Genomic DNA, 12,964 nt, shown 5'->3' with positions numbered 1-12,964 from the left:
GAAAATATTTAAGAAATATTTAAGAAATAGCTTCTGGCAGTCAAGGTGTTGTTGCTCTTCAGGTTGCTTATGTTTTTTACTTATCACCTTGCAGACCAAATCTTCATTGCTTTCTTGTGGGACTTGAATATCTATTGCAAAGAGGTTAGAACACTGGCATGGTGCTATCAGGTCAGATCAGGGGTTCATGTAGCCCTGTATCCCGCCTCCAGTGGAGGCTTTAATTGGACACCTAGAGCAGAGTCAAAAGAAAGGAAGCATGTGATACTTCCCCCAATACTCTCCAAGCCTCCAGCTATTTTTAATTCAGGGACTTCCTGAGCCAGATGTGGCTCTGTATATTTGGTAACCCTCAGAGGATGTCTCTTGTGAACTTGTCCAGTCTTTGCGTGAGCCCACATAAACTTTCAGCTTTCAGTTCGGCAAGGAGTTTCAAACATCTGGTGCCTCTGTGACTAGAGAACCTGTCTCTCACTTGTTTCTAGTTTGTTTCTTCCACCAAATGCATCCTAATTGTTGTGTTGGACAAGATGCTTTTGTACCTTTCATATTCCAACTTCCTGGTGTCTTTTCCATACTCAAAGGGTTACCGTTTCTTTGTATGGAAACTGTTCCATATCTTTGATGATTCTTGTATTTCCCTGAACCTTTTTGTCTGACCATTCCTAGCAACTCCAAAAAATCTGTAGAGAGGGATTTTCTTTTGTAAAAGTTGTGTTGATGTTTCCTAATTCTGATCTTCATTTTTATCTGTCCTGATGTATCCAGAATAGTGATTGGTCTTTTGTAGTCTCAAATTTTTATTTATTTTTTTTTTTTTTAAGCCATACTCCAATTCTCACCTACTATGAAGGCAGCTCCAGTTTAGAGGCTGTGTATGTATGGTCATTAGTAATTAAGCTTTTTGAATTTAATTAGACCTGTGGAGTGATACTGTATAGTCCTAAACTGCTTCTTACCATTCATTTGTCACTTTGTTCCACAAAAAGTCCCGTCAGATTCAGACACATTCATCAAGTTCTTCACAAAGGAGGACTCCAGCATGGGAACCCCCCAAGATTTTTCCAGAGTGAGAACAAACATTTGTTAAGCTTCTCTGTCGTGGCACTGTGTTCTCTGTATCTCCTTTTAAACCTCCATTATCATTCGTCACTTTAGACTCTCTGGCAGACCTCCTACTTCTGATGTGTTTGAAAAAATGAATCATTACTCATTTGATTCCTTTTCCTGGCTGTTCCGCCAGTTCTTTCTGGCCTGCCTTATTACATTTGAAGTGCTGGAGTTTACAGTCTTTTCTGTTTTCCTCATTCGGACCCGGTGCTGACTTATTGAAGGGGATGTCTTTTTGCTTCTAGAAAGCTGCAATGAGCCGTGCTGGTGTCCCTTTGCTCTTATCAAGTCTTTCTGAAAAGGGGGTGAATATTATTTCTGTGCTTTCCATGTGGTTGTTGTTAAGCAGCTTTGATGCTGTCAGTCAGATTTTATTTCTCATAGCTGTCTGTTAGAGCTTCCTTTCAACAAGCTTTCTCTTTTTTATGTAGTTATACTTTTTGAAATTAAGCACAACCGTAGTAGATTCCTTGGGTTTCATTGTTCCTGTAGGGATGCTTAATTTAACTTAATATGGTCACTGATGCATAGTGGTTCTGCAGCTGCAGGGTGTAGAAGTAGGTGATTGCTGCTGCTCTGGTCTAAGCCAAAGGCAGTGGCTTCTCATGAATGTTCCCTAACTAGCAGCTCCATGGAACAACCTTTGACAGTTACCTGATACTTTGGTCTCTGCTTTGTACTCTGCTTACTCAGTCTATGTGGGAGGAGTTGAAATCTCCCTCTAATTAGTCTTGCAGCGTGCCTTTACTGATCTTGCTTACTGTGCTGCTCTCAGTGTTGCTGTAGTATGGCCATGCCTGGTGGTTCCAGCACTGCCTTTTCCTGATCTGTCCAAGCTCCAGACCTCTGCTGCTTGATGAGGTGGAGTTTTATTTTGATTCGTTTCTAAATGCTGTGTAACATATAAGGTTACTTTGTCATCAGCTGTCTTCCCTATGAATTTGTATCCTAGGATGATGCAAACTAGTGACCCAACTAATTGTTTCCTTTCTACCGTATTTCTAATATGACTGTTGCTAGTGTTTTTGTTTGTAGCTTGATGTTCCAGTCCCCCCTCTTTGTGTAGAAGTCAATGTATTGTTGGAATTTCTTCTCAACATTCTATTTGCTCTGTGGTCACTGTGTGTCTGTTTTCATTCTTTGATTCTTCTCAGGATCTTCACTTGATGACCCATAATCTGCATGTCTTCCTTTGGCATAGCAATGCCATGCTTTTGAACCATGTGCTCTTCTAATCCCCTCTCTTAATTTTAAAATTTCACTTTTTGATCCTTAGTGCCAGCAACCTGGCTCCTATCTTCAGGTGAACTCCAGCCCTCCTGAACAAGTATCTTTATTCTAGAAATATTCTGGTTCTTCATGAATCTGATCTTTTGCTTTGTCACCATCCTGTCAACTGGACATTCAAGTTCTCTTATTCTTTTTTCCAGAAGCCCATATTTTACTGTCAGGATATCTTTCCTTTTCTTCCTAGTGTTACTGGGACCCAGATGGATCACAACATAGGTTTTTCTCCTCAGCATTGCCTAGGAACCAGTCCAGGCTCTGTGACCTTTGCAGCTGACGGGCAAATAACCATGTGGTCTTCTGTCAGATCCCAGACTCCAGCTGTCTGTTTGCCTGATGATATTCTAACACACCCTTTTTAGTTTGCATTATAAAGGCCTCATTTATGCATCAGCAGGGAGAGGCTATTTATCAGAAAGGGTTGCTTTGGTCACAGAAAAATCTAACTGCCTGTGAAATGATGGTGAAAGGAAACAGAAGCACAAGTGAAGAGAACAAGTGCAGAAGTGGGGTTACAGCGCTGACCCTAGGAGTTAGCACAGCCAACTTCTGGCAGAAGTAACAGGAGCAGATCAAGTTGTGGTAATAAAAACAGCCTAAACAGGCATTTAAATTTCACTTTGTACTATTAGTATTATTGCCCAGCAAATACTCCTGTATTGTTGAATTAATGTAAGTTAACATTAGGTAGGACAGGTATGTGTTTACATGTTGAGTAAACGGATTTATTGGTCTGTCAGAAACTCAGTGGGAGCAGTTCAGATTTGAAAGCATTTCAGATGTGCTTGGGTATCTGAAACACTTGCTCAGAGTAGGGATGTGCAGGACCAACAGGAGGTCCATTCTAGAAGGGGGAAGTCCTGTGCTGCCTCTGTCATTTGTTTGAAATGATACTGAATTCCAAAGTGTGGGGAAAAAGCAAGGGTACCTAAAATTGGGGCAATATAGACACAATAGCAGGACTTTGTTGAAAGTGTGCTCTTTCAGTTATCTCAAGAAAACGTCAGTGTCTGTTGATACAAGACTTACATACTAAACTCATGTAGAAAACTCCTCCGACCTTGTAATTGACTTGCATTTTGTTCTAACTTAAATTCTCAGTTTATGAGGGTACTGATTGGTGTGTAACAGGTTATTTTGTGTTGCGCTGGTGTTTTGTTGTTATTTTTTTAAAAAAGATATATCTTAGTAGGGGGGAAGGAGATTGAGAGAGATTGAGGTTGACAAAACCAAAATCCTGTGAAACCCCAAGACTTTTGTGTAAGGCTTAAACGGTAAAAACATTAAAAACCTGAGGGTTGTGGGAAAAATATGTAATAAAAATTAGTACTTGATTGCTCAAAAAAAAAAAAAAAAAAGAAACAAAAGGTATTTATGCTTCAATGTGTATTTTAGAGTTGTGCCCTTTTTTCCATTTTTTTTTTTTCTCAAATTATGCTTTTGGGTCAGTGCATCAGAATGATTCCTCTGTCGATCTGCCTCAGGAGTGTGCCCGTGGAGAGCAAACATTTAAAATAACTGCTTCTGTATTTTAAGGCTGGGCATTACAGGGCTGTGATGTTCAGAAGCGCAGAATTTTCCTTAGAAGTTGTTCCTGGAAAGAGTGACTGTACAGAGCACTTGGGCCTACTCCTCCTGTCCAGGCAAGAGGCTCTAAGGGCTCGCATTAAGTGCTGAGTAAGAGTGGGACCGCTGGGTCAGGTGTGTAGCTCAGGATAGCCCTTCTGATGAGGCTGCCGTACAGACGCGACATAGCTTGGTTTCGTGCCCTCCTGTTTCGACTCATGCGTTTGCTTTGCTTGGCTCTTCCAACAGATCCCACCTCAGTATGGTCAGCAAGGTGTAAGTGGCTACTGCCAGCAGGGCCAGCAGCCGTACTACAACCAGCAGCCGCAGCCTCAGCACCTGCCGCCCCAGGCACAGTATCTGTCGCAGGCCCAGCAGAGGTACCAGGCTCAGCAGGTAAGTGCCATCCTCTGCTACTGGCAGTCGCCCCCGGAGCTGGAAGCGTACGAATAATCCGTGTGATGTGAACAAAACCCACCCCTTATCTTTTTGAGGGAACAGTGTTAATTAAATAGCAATAATTAAATAATAAATTAAGCAAAATTAAATAAACTTGGAATCAGACCCCGTCCTTCTGAAGAGTCTTTAGGGATATACACACAAATACAGGCACACTTTCAGGCTTTATTTCATATAAAGCCAGTGTATATACCCTAGTAACTATTAATTCTGGTTTTAAAAAGAAGTAACAGTTTCTTGATGGGGTGTCAGTGGAGACTGGAGGGTTTTTTGCTTTTGTTTTGTTTTCCCCTCAAAGTCAGATGTTGTTGAGAGCTCTTGCATCTAACTTGGTCACTACTGTTTTGGCTTTTTTGTTACTTCATTTGAGAGCAGATGAGTTCAAGGCATTTTGGAGTTGCTTTGTCAAGGGCGCTTTGTAAAAGATATTTTAAATGGATATTACAGCTATTAATTTCAATGTTGTCAGTTTGCACATTGAGTTAGTGAAACTACATAATTTGATATCCATTGCTGGTTTTGAATTGTGCTTTATATATTAACCATTGAAATTAATTTAAAGTGATTCTGTTTTTAACTAAGATCAGAAGTGATAGTGTATGGGTCTGGTTCCCAGAGCTTGAAAAACACTCAGATTTTAGATGCTGAACAAAATGGATGTGCATAGCTGATGCAGCTGAACGTGTAGGCTCAGTTCTATCTGCAGTCTCAGGTCTGTTAATCACAGAGAGGTGATCTGGAAATGGAAGGATGAAACTAAAGCATACTCACCATACTGGGAAATCTAACAAAAGTGAGTTGCTCAAGATTGGGTATTAGTGGAAGCATCAGCACTTGCTGCAAATCACTGGGGAATTCTGTCGGGCATGGTTGATTAACATTTTGGGATAATGCTAGTGCAGTGTAGAAATCTTAGCTTGAAATAAAAATAGTGTGTAAAATAAACTAACAAAAGATGCTCTAAGTGGCAATGATACTGGAGGCTCCCCTCCTTTGACTTTAAAATAAAGCTATGATAATTTCACTGTGTAATTACATGTTAATTTTTCTTCATCTACATTTTAAAATTCCATTGAGAATTAACTTTTTTCATTAAAATGCTGGATGGTTTATGAAATAGAATTCTTAATTGTATCTATGATATTCTTGTAAATGTCACCACATTCCATCTTTTGGATTATATGTAACTGCAACTTTAAAGATTACAGTTGTGTCTTTAAATTTAATTTTCTTCCTTTTTACTTTGCCATTAAATGCTTGATTTCTCTATGACTTGAAAATACTGTTCACAAGCATCTTGGTAAAGTCTTGGCAGATAAAATCCTAGTAATACAGCCTATGAGATAGAAGAAACACAGCTGCTCCAATGTCTACATATCACAGTTTGTGAAATTGAAATGGGTTTTTTTGCTGCCTTGGACACCTCATCATTTTAAATACTGTCAGTTGAATGGATTGAGTATTTTGGTTTAAAAAATATACAAAACATACCAACTATATAGGACTTCAGTATAACAGGGCGCTGATTTATCTGTTGATAGGTGTGCCAGTTACATATTTTGCTCTCACAACTAGTAAAGTGAAGGTTTGTGCAGTGAAGTGAGAGGTATCATAAAAGGATAAAGGCAAAATTACAGTGAAGCCTTCAATATATTTTGGACTTCAGAGAACTGGAATGAAGAGAAAGGCAGGAACAGATTCACAGGTAGAAGGTTCCAGCCTCGATGTAGCCAAAATGATCCTGAGATTACCTCAGTTGGTTAGAGCATGATGCTGATAACACCAAGGTCATGGGTTTGGCCCCATGTGGGCCACTCACTTAAGAGTTGGAATCAGTCCTTGTGGGTCCCTTCCAACTCAGAATATTCTCTTGATTCTGAAATTGCTTTTTTTGAGGATTTTGAAGGAGAGTCTAAATCCAGGCTCCAAGGGTAATACAGGTATCTGAAGGTCAGTAGGCATTTTTGCCTCAATCTGCAAGTTGGGATGATGCATTAGGTCCTCACTAATACAGCCTTGCAGTTGGTAATCTGTAGTTGTAAGAATTTCACCTGAATTCTTGATGGTTTGTGAATGCCTGTTTTTAAGTAGTGGTCAGCCTCTTAAGGTTTGAACTCTGATCTCAGGTTCTCAATTATACTGACTTTTTTCCTGGAGTATTTGTGTGTAGATGGGACTATTTTGTATAAATAATAAGTAGTCTCAAACACCTTGGGCCTTGCTTCTTTCCCTGTCTCCAGACAGGTTCTATTGCTGCTCATCTCCCTATCTCAAGCCGAGTTATGAGGTGAACACTTCCTCTCTAATGTTTCTCTGTAAAACCTCACCACTCTGTGCTTTCCCATTCTTTGGGAACTGCTAATCTAGAAAACAATTCCTAACACAAGAAAATTGAAGTCTATACTTCTGGCACTTCAGCAACAGGGTTGTTTCTCTGTCAGTAGTCTGTAGCAGAAGTACCATCAAGTGGTAGCCAGTGTACAAAACAAAAATTAGTACCAGGGTAACAAAAAAGTTGGGAACATATGTCAGATTCTACTGCTGACAAAAAAAAAAAGTTAAAAACTGTCCTTATTTAAGCATGCATGTCTCTGCTTATATGATACTGATTACCTTTCAGAAATAGTTAAAAAATTAGAATTTCTTTGATTAGAATTTTAGGAAGAGAAATAGGAGTAGGTACTCATACAGTTTTAGGGGCCACCAATGGGGGGAATGTGGGTGAGAGCAGAGTCAGACTCATCTCTGGGGTACACTGGAAAGACAAGAGACAGTGGGGACAGACTGGGAAAAGGGAAATTGCAACTTGGTAAAAGAAAAAAAAACCCACAAACCCAGAAATGACAAAACCCACAAAATTCTAGAGAGACCAGAATCTCCATCCTTGGAGAAATTCAACTAGACAAGGCCCCCAAGCACCCTGTTCTTGCTAGACTTGCTTTGAACTGGAGGATTGACAATATGATCCCTCTCTGAAGGTCTCCTTGAACATCTGTGATTGTGTTGCTCTGACTTAATACTGGTTTTATGTGTTCTAAATACAATATAAAAATAAACTACAGAATCGTATATTACCTGTTGCACCAGGTGGTGTATCTTTCTTATTTCTACTCTTAAAAATATCAGTACATCCTGTTTATATAATCCTGTCAATTAGAAAACCGAGGTAGTCTCAGTCATACAATCTGTCATCCTTTTCGTCTGTCATCCTTAGTTTTGCTTGCTCTTTCCAGCTTGCAAATGAATTTCCTTCATGTTTTATATATTCTTCATTAACTGGTTTTTTGTCTTTCTGTACTGATTTTGTGATGTGTGATTGAACTGGTTTTACTTCAGGGTGGAGAAGGAGATGCCAGATTGGAGAAAGAGGGCTTCTCTAATTTGCCTTCTTTTCCCTACTGTATTTTCTTCATTTCCCTTGTAGATTTATGCCAATCTACTTGTTTTGGAGATTATAAAGCTGAAAGTAGTGTTTATTCTGGCTGGATGATGGACTTTTTCTTGCCACTAGTTTCCTTGTATGTAAAACCCTGTAGTGTGATGTTCTGGGTATTCTGTTACAGGGAGAAAACTGATGCGAAATTTTTTACAGATAATATTTTATTTTTGCTCTTTTAGACAGAATGTGAATGAACTCCTGCAGTCAGGTATAACCGTGTGTTGTGCCTTAGAATTGGTACTCATCTTCATTTCTCAGATATTGTGGAAGTATGAAACCATTGCTGTTTTTCTTTGACTCACTTGAATTCAATATGCAATCTTGTCTAATAAAAGTAAACAGATAAAACAATTTCTGGGACTGTTCCAGTGACTTGTGACTTTTATTGTTCTAATAAGCGTAGAGGGGAAGGAGGAGAATGGGATTTGTTTGAATGTTTGAACTGTTAAGTTGTTTAGATCTTTGTTAAATTGATTGCATGGTGGGCAGAAAGGGAGTTTCATAAGAGGTGATTTGATAGCAATACTGGCACAGTTTACTATAGAGCCATATTGTAAGCCAGCATCAGTCATTCCCTCTTCATATCAGGAGCCTGCTGTGTAAAAACCATTAAAGGAAGAGCTTTATTTTAAGCAAATTTATTGCAGTAGCAGATTCATTGATCATTAGATATTGTAGATATTGCCAGTAGATGTAGATACTGCCTTTTTTTTTTTTTTTAAACTTTTTTACCTTTATTGCTCTTTAAAAGAAAAAAGAGAAAGAAAGATGTGCTCCACTACTGTGGTGTTGCCCTTGGCAGGGTTTTTCATCTTGAAATCGCATATAAATGAATAAATGCTTCAGTTGTTTTTGCAGTTTTAAATCTTTTGCCATAAGTGGAAGTGATATTTTGCTCAAGAATGTCATGTAATTGCAAACTTAAACTGTCATCATTAAACATTATTTTGTTAAGATAGTGTGATGTATATTTTTGGTTATTATGCTTTCCTGGCATTACAACTGGCTTGTAAACAGCCATGTTTATATATTTTCTTGGTTTATGTAGCATGTGTTCACATGTATTGAGATAGGATCATGCCTTTGAGCTTTATTGTGTTATTTTATGAGTTGGGACCATATCACTTTTTCACAGATGAAATGGATCTGAAAAATAGTTATCGTCTCACCCTTAGTTAAACAAAAGCAGTGATTTTATTCAACACCTGCTGCTGTTACTCTGAATGAAGCTGTCCTTTGTTTTACACATTTCTGGAAGTTTTCTGCTTGCAAATTTCCAGAACAGAATGGGATTATACTTGCTGATCCCCTTTCTCACGTGCAGGCATGAGATTAAGAGAGGAAAAAGTGTGGCAGGTCCTTGAGGTGGGGCGTGCATGTGCCCTTTTCTGGGGCATTGATCCTTCTGGTTAACTGTTCACAAAGTGGTTTTGTGTGTGTTCTTACGTCATTTTCTTGTGGTTACTAGGGTGGGTTTTTTTAGGAACAGTCCAGTAGTTGAGGCTCAATCTTTACTCAGCTTTTATCTAAAAGGAAAAAATGTTTTATAAACAAATAAGCAAGACTCCCTCACTGTCAGGTTTTATTTTAATGTTCTAAAAGCTGGCCAAAACCTTGTTTGCCCCCCCCATATAATATGCTACCTACGGATCAGACCTACTGATCTTGGCGAGATTTTTTGACAATGCAAATTGTACAGGATGAATAAAGAGTACAGTAAGCAGTGATTTTATTTTCTGAGAGTGGGCCAGGGGGACAAACACAGTTTGGGCCAGTAAGAATCTGTGACTCATTTTAGTAGTGCAGGTAGAAGAGCATCCAAAATAGGAAGGCAGTGCACATGAGAAGGTGGGAAGCATCTCTGGTGACACCTCAGTCAGTGTCTTCAAGCAGAGGGTTGGGGACCACTGCCGCTACCACAAGGGGCTGTGACTTCTTTCCATTTCCCTGAACTGGGATCGATGGTTGGAACTAGTCTCAGTTGCAAGCCTGAGATGATGATGAGAATGTTCTTTCGTAGACATCTGTTTCGAGTGTTGAGTCAGTGCAAGGTAGGACAGCTAAAACATTTCCCAATGGGAAACAGTCTATGAAAATGTGAACAAAATGTGAAACTAATTAATCTGTTTTCATGTCCAAGCTGTAAGACTGTCATGAAAACAGAACAAATTGTATTGTGGCAAAATGCATCAAATTATTAAAGTGATTTTGGTACAATGAGGATGAAGTATTGCTTTTAAATTCAATGTGAGCTGCTAAAGTTCTTTTAACAGTATAGTAAGCAGCGTGTTAATTAACATCGTCAAGCTGTTTTGGGGTGTAACACTGTACAAAAATGCTATTGTAAGTTAGAAATAAGTGGGTTACATGGAAATACCAAATTCACTAGTAAGTAATACAGACAGTCCTCACTGAGTCCAAATTTAAGTTGTGTACCTCAACACAATTATTCTTTATAATAAAATCTTCACTCTTAAGCTACTAGAAATTGGCACAGAATTAGCAATCTGTATTGTAGTTTAGTCTCAAATCCTGCAGAATTTAATTTAAACTTGTTTTAAAGAGTAACATACAGATGTTTATGTCTTAAAGTTATAATAAAAATCATTTGTCCTTCTGTCCTTTTAACTTTTGTGTCTGTAATCGTCTACTACTAGATGAGTGGTTGCGCTTAATATTTGTTGTGTTATGAGCCACAGGAAATCTGGGAAAGAACAAGCTTGTATGTTAATCTGACATTTGCTGCCAGGCATATAGGAAAGCATTCTTTGTGGAAGCTGGTTATTACAGTTATATGAGAACTCATAATCAAATTTAATGTTCAAAAGAGATTGTTGCCTGCCATCAGCAGCAGTGGCTGATGTACTTGTGTACCATAAAACTTTCATGGCTTTCGTCATCTCAGGAACAGAGATGCCTAGTGCTCAGTGTATACTCACACTGTCCTGAAATGCTGGACTTGCTTTTAGCTAAGGAGAAATTGTATTCTTTCCAGAGTGAAGAGGTACAGGGCAGAAGCAGTTCCTTTAAAACATTCAACCCCAGATTTATGACAGTAAGAACTCATACAGATACATGTTCTTATGTCAGCTTTTTCAGCCTCCTTTATGGGTTGAAATTAGAGACAAGGAACACCAACAGTATAACTTTGTGTGAAAGCATCCATTTTGGTATGCTGAACCTTCTGTTGCCAGCCTACTTCAGAGAGGTCGGGTAGATACCAAAAGGCAGAGCACAATCTTGAGTTCTTGCATCTGTAGTTAAAGCTTGGCTGGACTTGGGGCAAGCAGAGAGGGAGAGCCAGTTTTCAGCAACTGTCTTCCAAATTCACACACCATGACTTAAATCCTGGCTTCTAGACAAGCCACCAGTGACCAGCACCTGCTGAACACCAAAGTGACTTAAAAACTGTTGAAATACTTATGAACCATAATGATCTTGTGCATAAAACTGATTTATCCTTTTTGAGCCTTTCTTAAGCATGTGATATTTTCATGAAGGGCAAGTGAGGTTTGAACCTGTGTAGGTTCAATGACTATTGATTGAATTCTTTGCCAGTTAGATTTCTGCTTTTATCAAGTTGTATTTCATAATCATGATGCTGCTAGGATAGCAAATAAGTGTTAAGCGTAAGGCTATTTATCTGTGTGGTGGAGGTTACTTATTCAGCTCGGAGTTCAGTGAAACCATGACTCCTGTTGTGCTACAGCTTTTTCCAGTAGTGGGAATGGCTGATTATTGTCCATTTGGGGACTGCTCTATTTGCTCAGCATTGCTTATATCCCTCCAGGAAATGTGTCAAACTTCTCTCTTTTTGCAGCAATTTCTCTCTGTATTTATAAGATTATAATAGGTGTTATCTTGTCAGACTTGGAGAATAATCTTCCAGAGCCAAGTAGCTAGCAGGAATAGAGTCAGGCAGAAAAAGCACGTATAATTGTCTGTAAACTCACACCTGAGCACAAACACAAAATTGAGGGCATAGCATGGAGCAGCACTCACAGCAGTGCAGGCTTATTTTTGCTGAAGGCTTGTTGACCAAACCCAGAAATCTGCGTTCAGATTTAGAGAAGACTTTCTTGGCCCTGTGATTTTAAGAAGAGTGTTTACAGACATGGTGATCAATTTATGCAAATAAAAATCCAACTCCAGTCTGTTAACTCTGAAGCTGTTAAAGTTAGCATGTCTAATTACCCCTTACACATATCTGTCTTTGTAGTAACTTGGATTTGTTGAGTGATATTACTGGGAAAGGAGAAATACTTTATCTTGCAAAGTGGTACTACTGTTCATGTATAAAATGTAGCAAGATTGTGTTTATACATCTGTTTTATAATCTTCCAAAGGACTGTCAGTGAAAGTGTTTGCCTCGGAGTTGTCTCAACAACTGTATGGCACCTTCAGTTTAAAGTTCCCTCATTTTAGTTAAACATTTTCGCAGTATGTGGGTCCTTTTGCTGTGTTCATCTCTTAATGGTTTTCTGACGAAAGCAGGCTTTTCCATTTGAAGGAGGGATTTTGAAGGTTGGCTTTCTTCTCCTGAGAAACCAGCAAGTGCACCTCTTGAGGTATCTGCTGCTGATGGGGGTTTGATGATACCTGACCGGATAGTCAGAGGAGATAGGTCAGAGCATGCTGCAAACCTGGCAGGAATATTCATGACCACCTGTACCCTGCTGGTTTTTAATTTTTATTCGCATGTCTTTGTATCTTTCTGAACCTGGCAGACATATTGCAGCTCTTGTGCTTGTAAGTGCGCAACGCTGAAAGGCCTGAGTCCTGATGATTTTTTTCATGGACTAAAACGAAGTTAGCGTACAATATAATAAAGAAACTCTGGCAATAAAAGCCTCCTTTCACCTAAATTGGAAGGAGAGAAAACTTAGTCTGGGAGGAAGAGGGAAGTCCTGTTTTACTCCTTTATTTTTAAGTGGTCAGTTACTTACATGCAATTAGTTTGTAGATTTAGCAGGCAATGTCCTGTGTATGTAACAGAAATCTCTGTAAAGCATTCTAGTGCAAAAGGTGGGGATGCTGAATCATTTCTTCAAATGAAAAGCTTCAGTATTTATAAGTAAATAATCCTGAGAGGAAACATTTTTC

The 12,964-nt window shown here is 39.0% G+C and overlaps 1 protein-coding gene across 9 annotated transcripts in view; it reads left to right on the top strand.

The window, feature by feature from the left end:
• The window catches only part of ARID1B (AT-rich interaction domain 1B), a 325,355-nt gene that overhangs the window by 75,524 nt on the left and 236,867 nt on the right, over positions 1-12,964 (top strand). For all 9 annotated transcript variants that reach the window (XM_027905010.1, XM_027905001.1, XM_027905021.1 and 6 more), the window contains exon 3: positions 4,213-4,359. In XM_027905010.1, the coding sequence (XP_027760811.1) occupies positions 4,213-4,359 (147 nt within the window). The remainder of the gene's footprint in view (positions 1-4,212; positions 4,360-12,964) is intronic.

The sequence above is a fragment of the Empidonax traillii genome, unplaced genomic scaffold (genome assembly GCF_003031625.1).
Source record: "Empidonax traillii isolate 1590-97213 ecotype Southwest subspecies unplaced genomic scaffold, ASM303162v1 scaffold24:size2376012, whole genome shotgun sequence".
Taxonomy (NCBI): Eukaryota; Metazoa; Chordata; class Aves; order Passeriformes; family Tyrannidae; genus Empidonax; species Empidonax traillii.
Note: the sequence above shows the minus strand (reverse complement) of the source record. Positions and strands in the feature narration are given on the sequence as shown.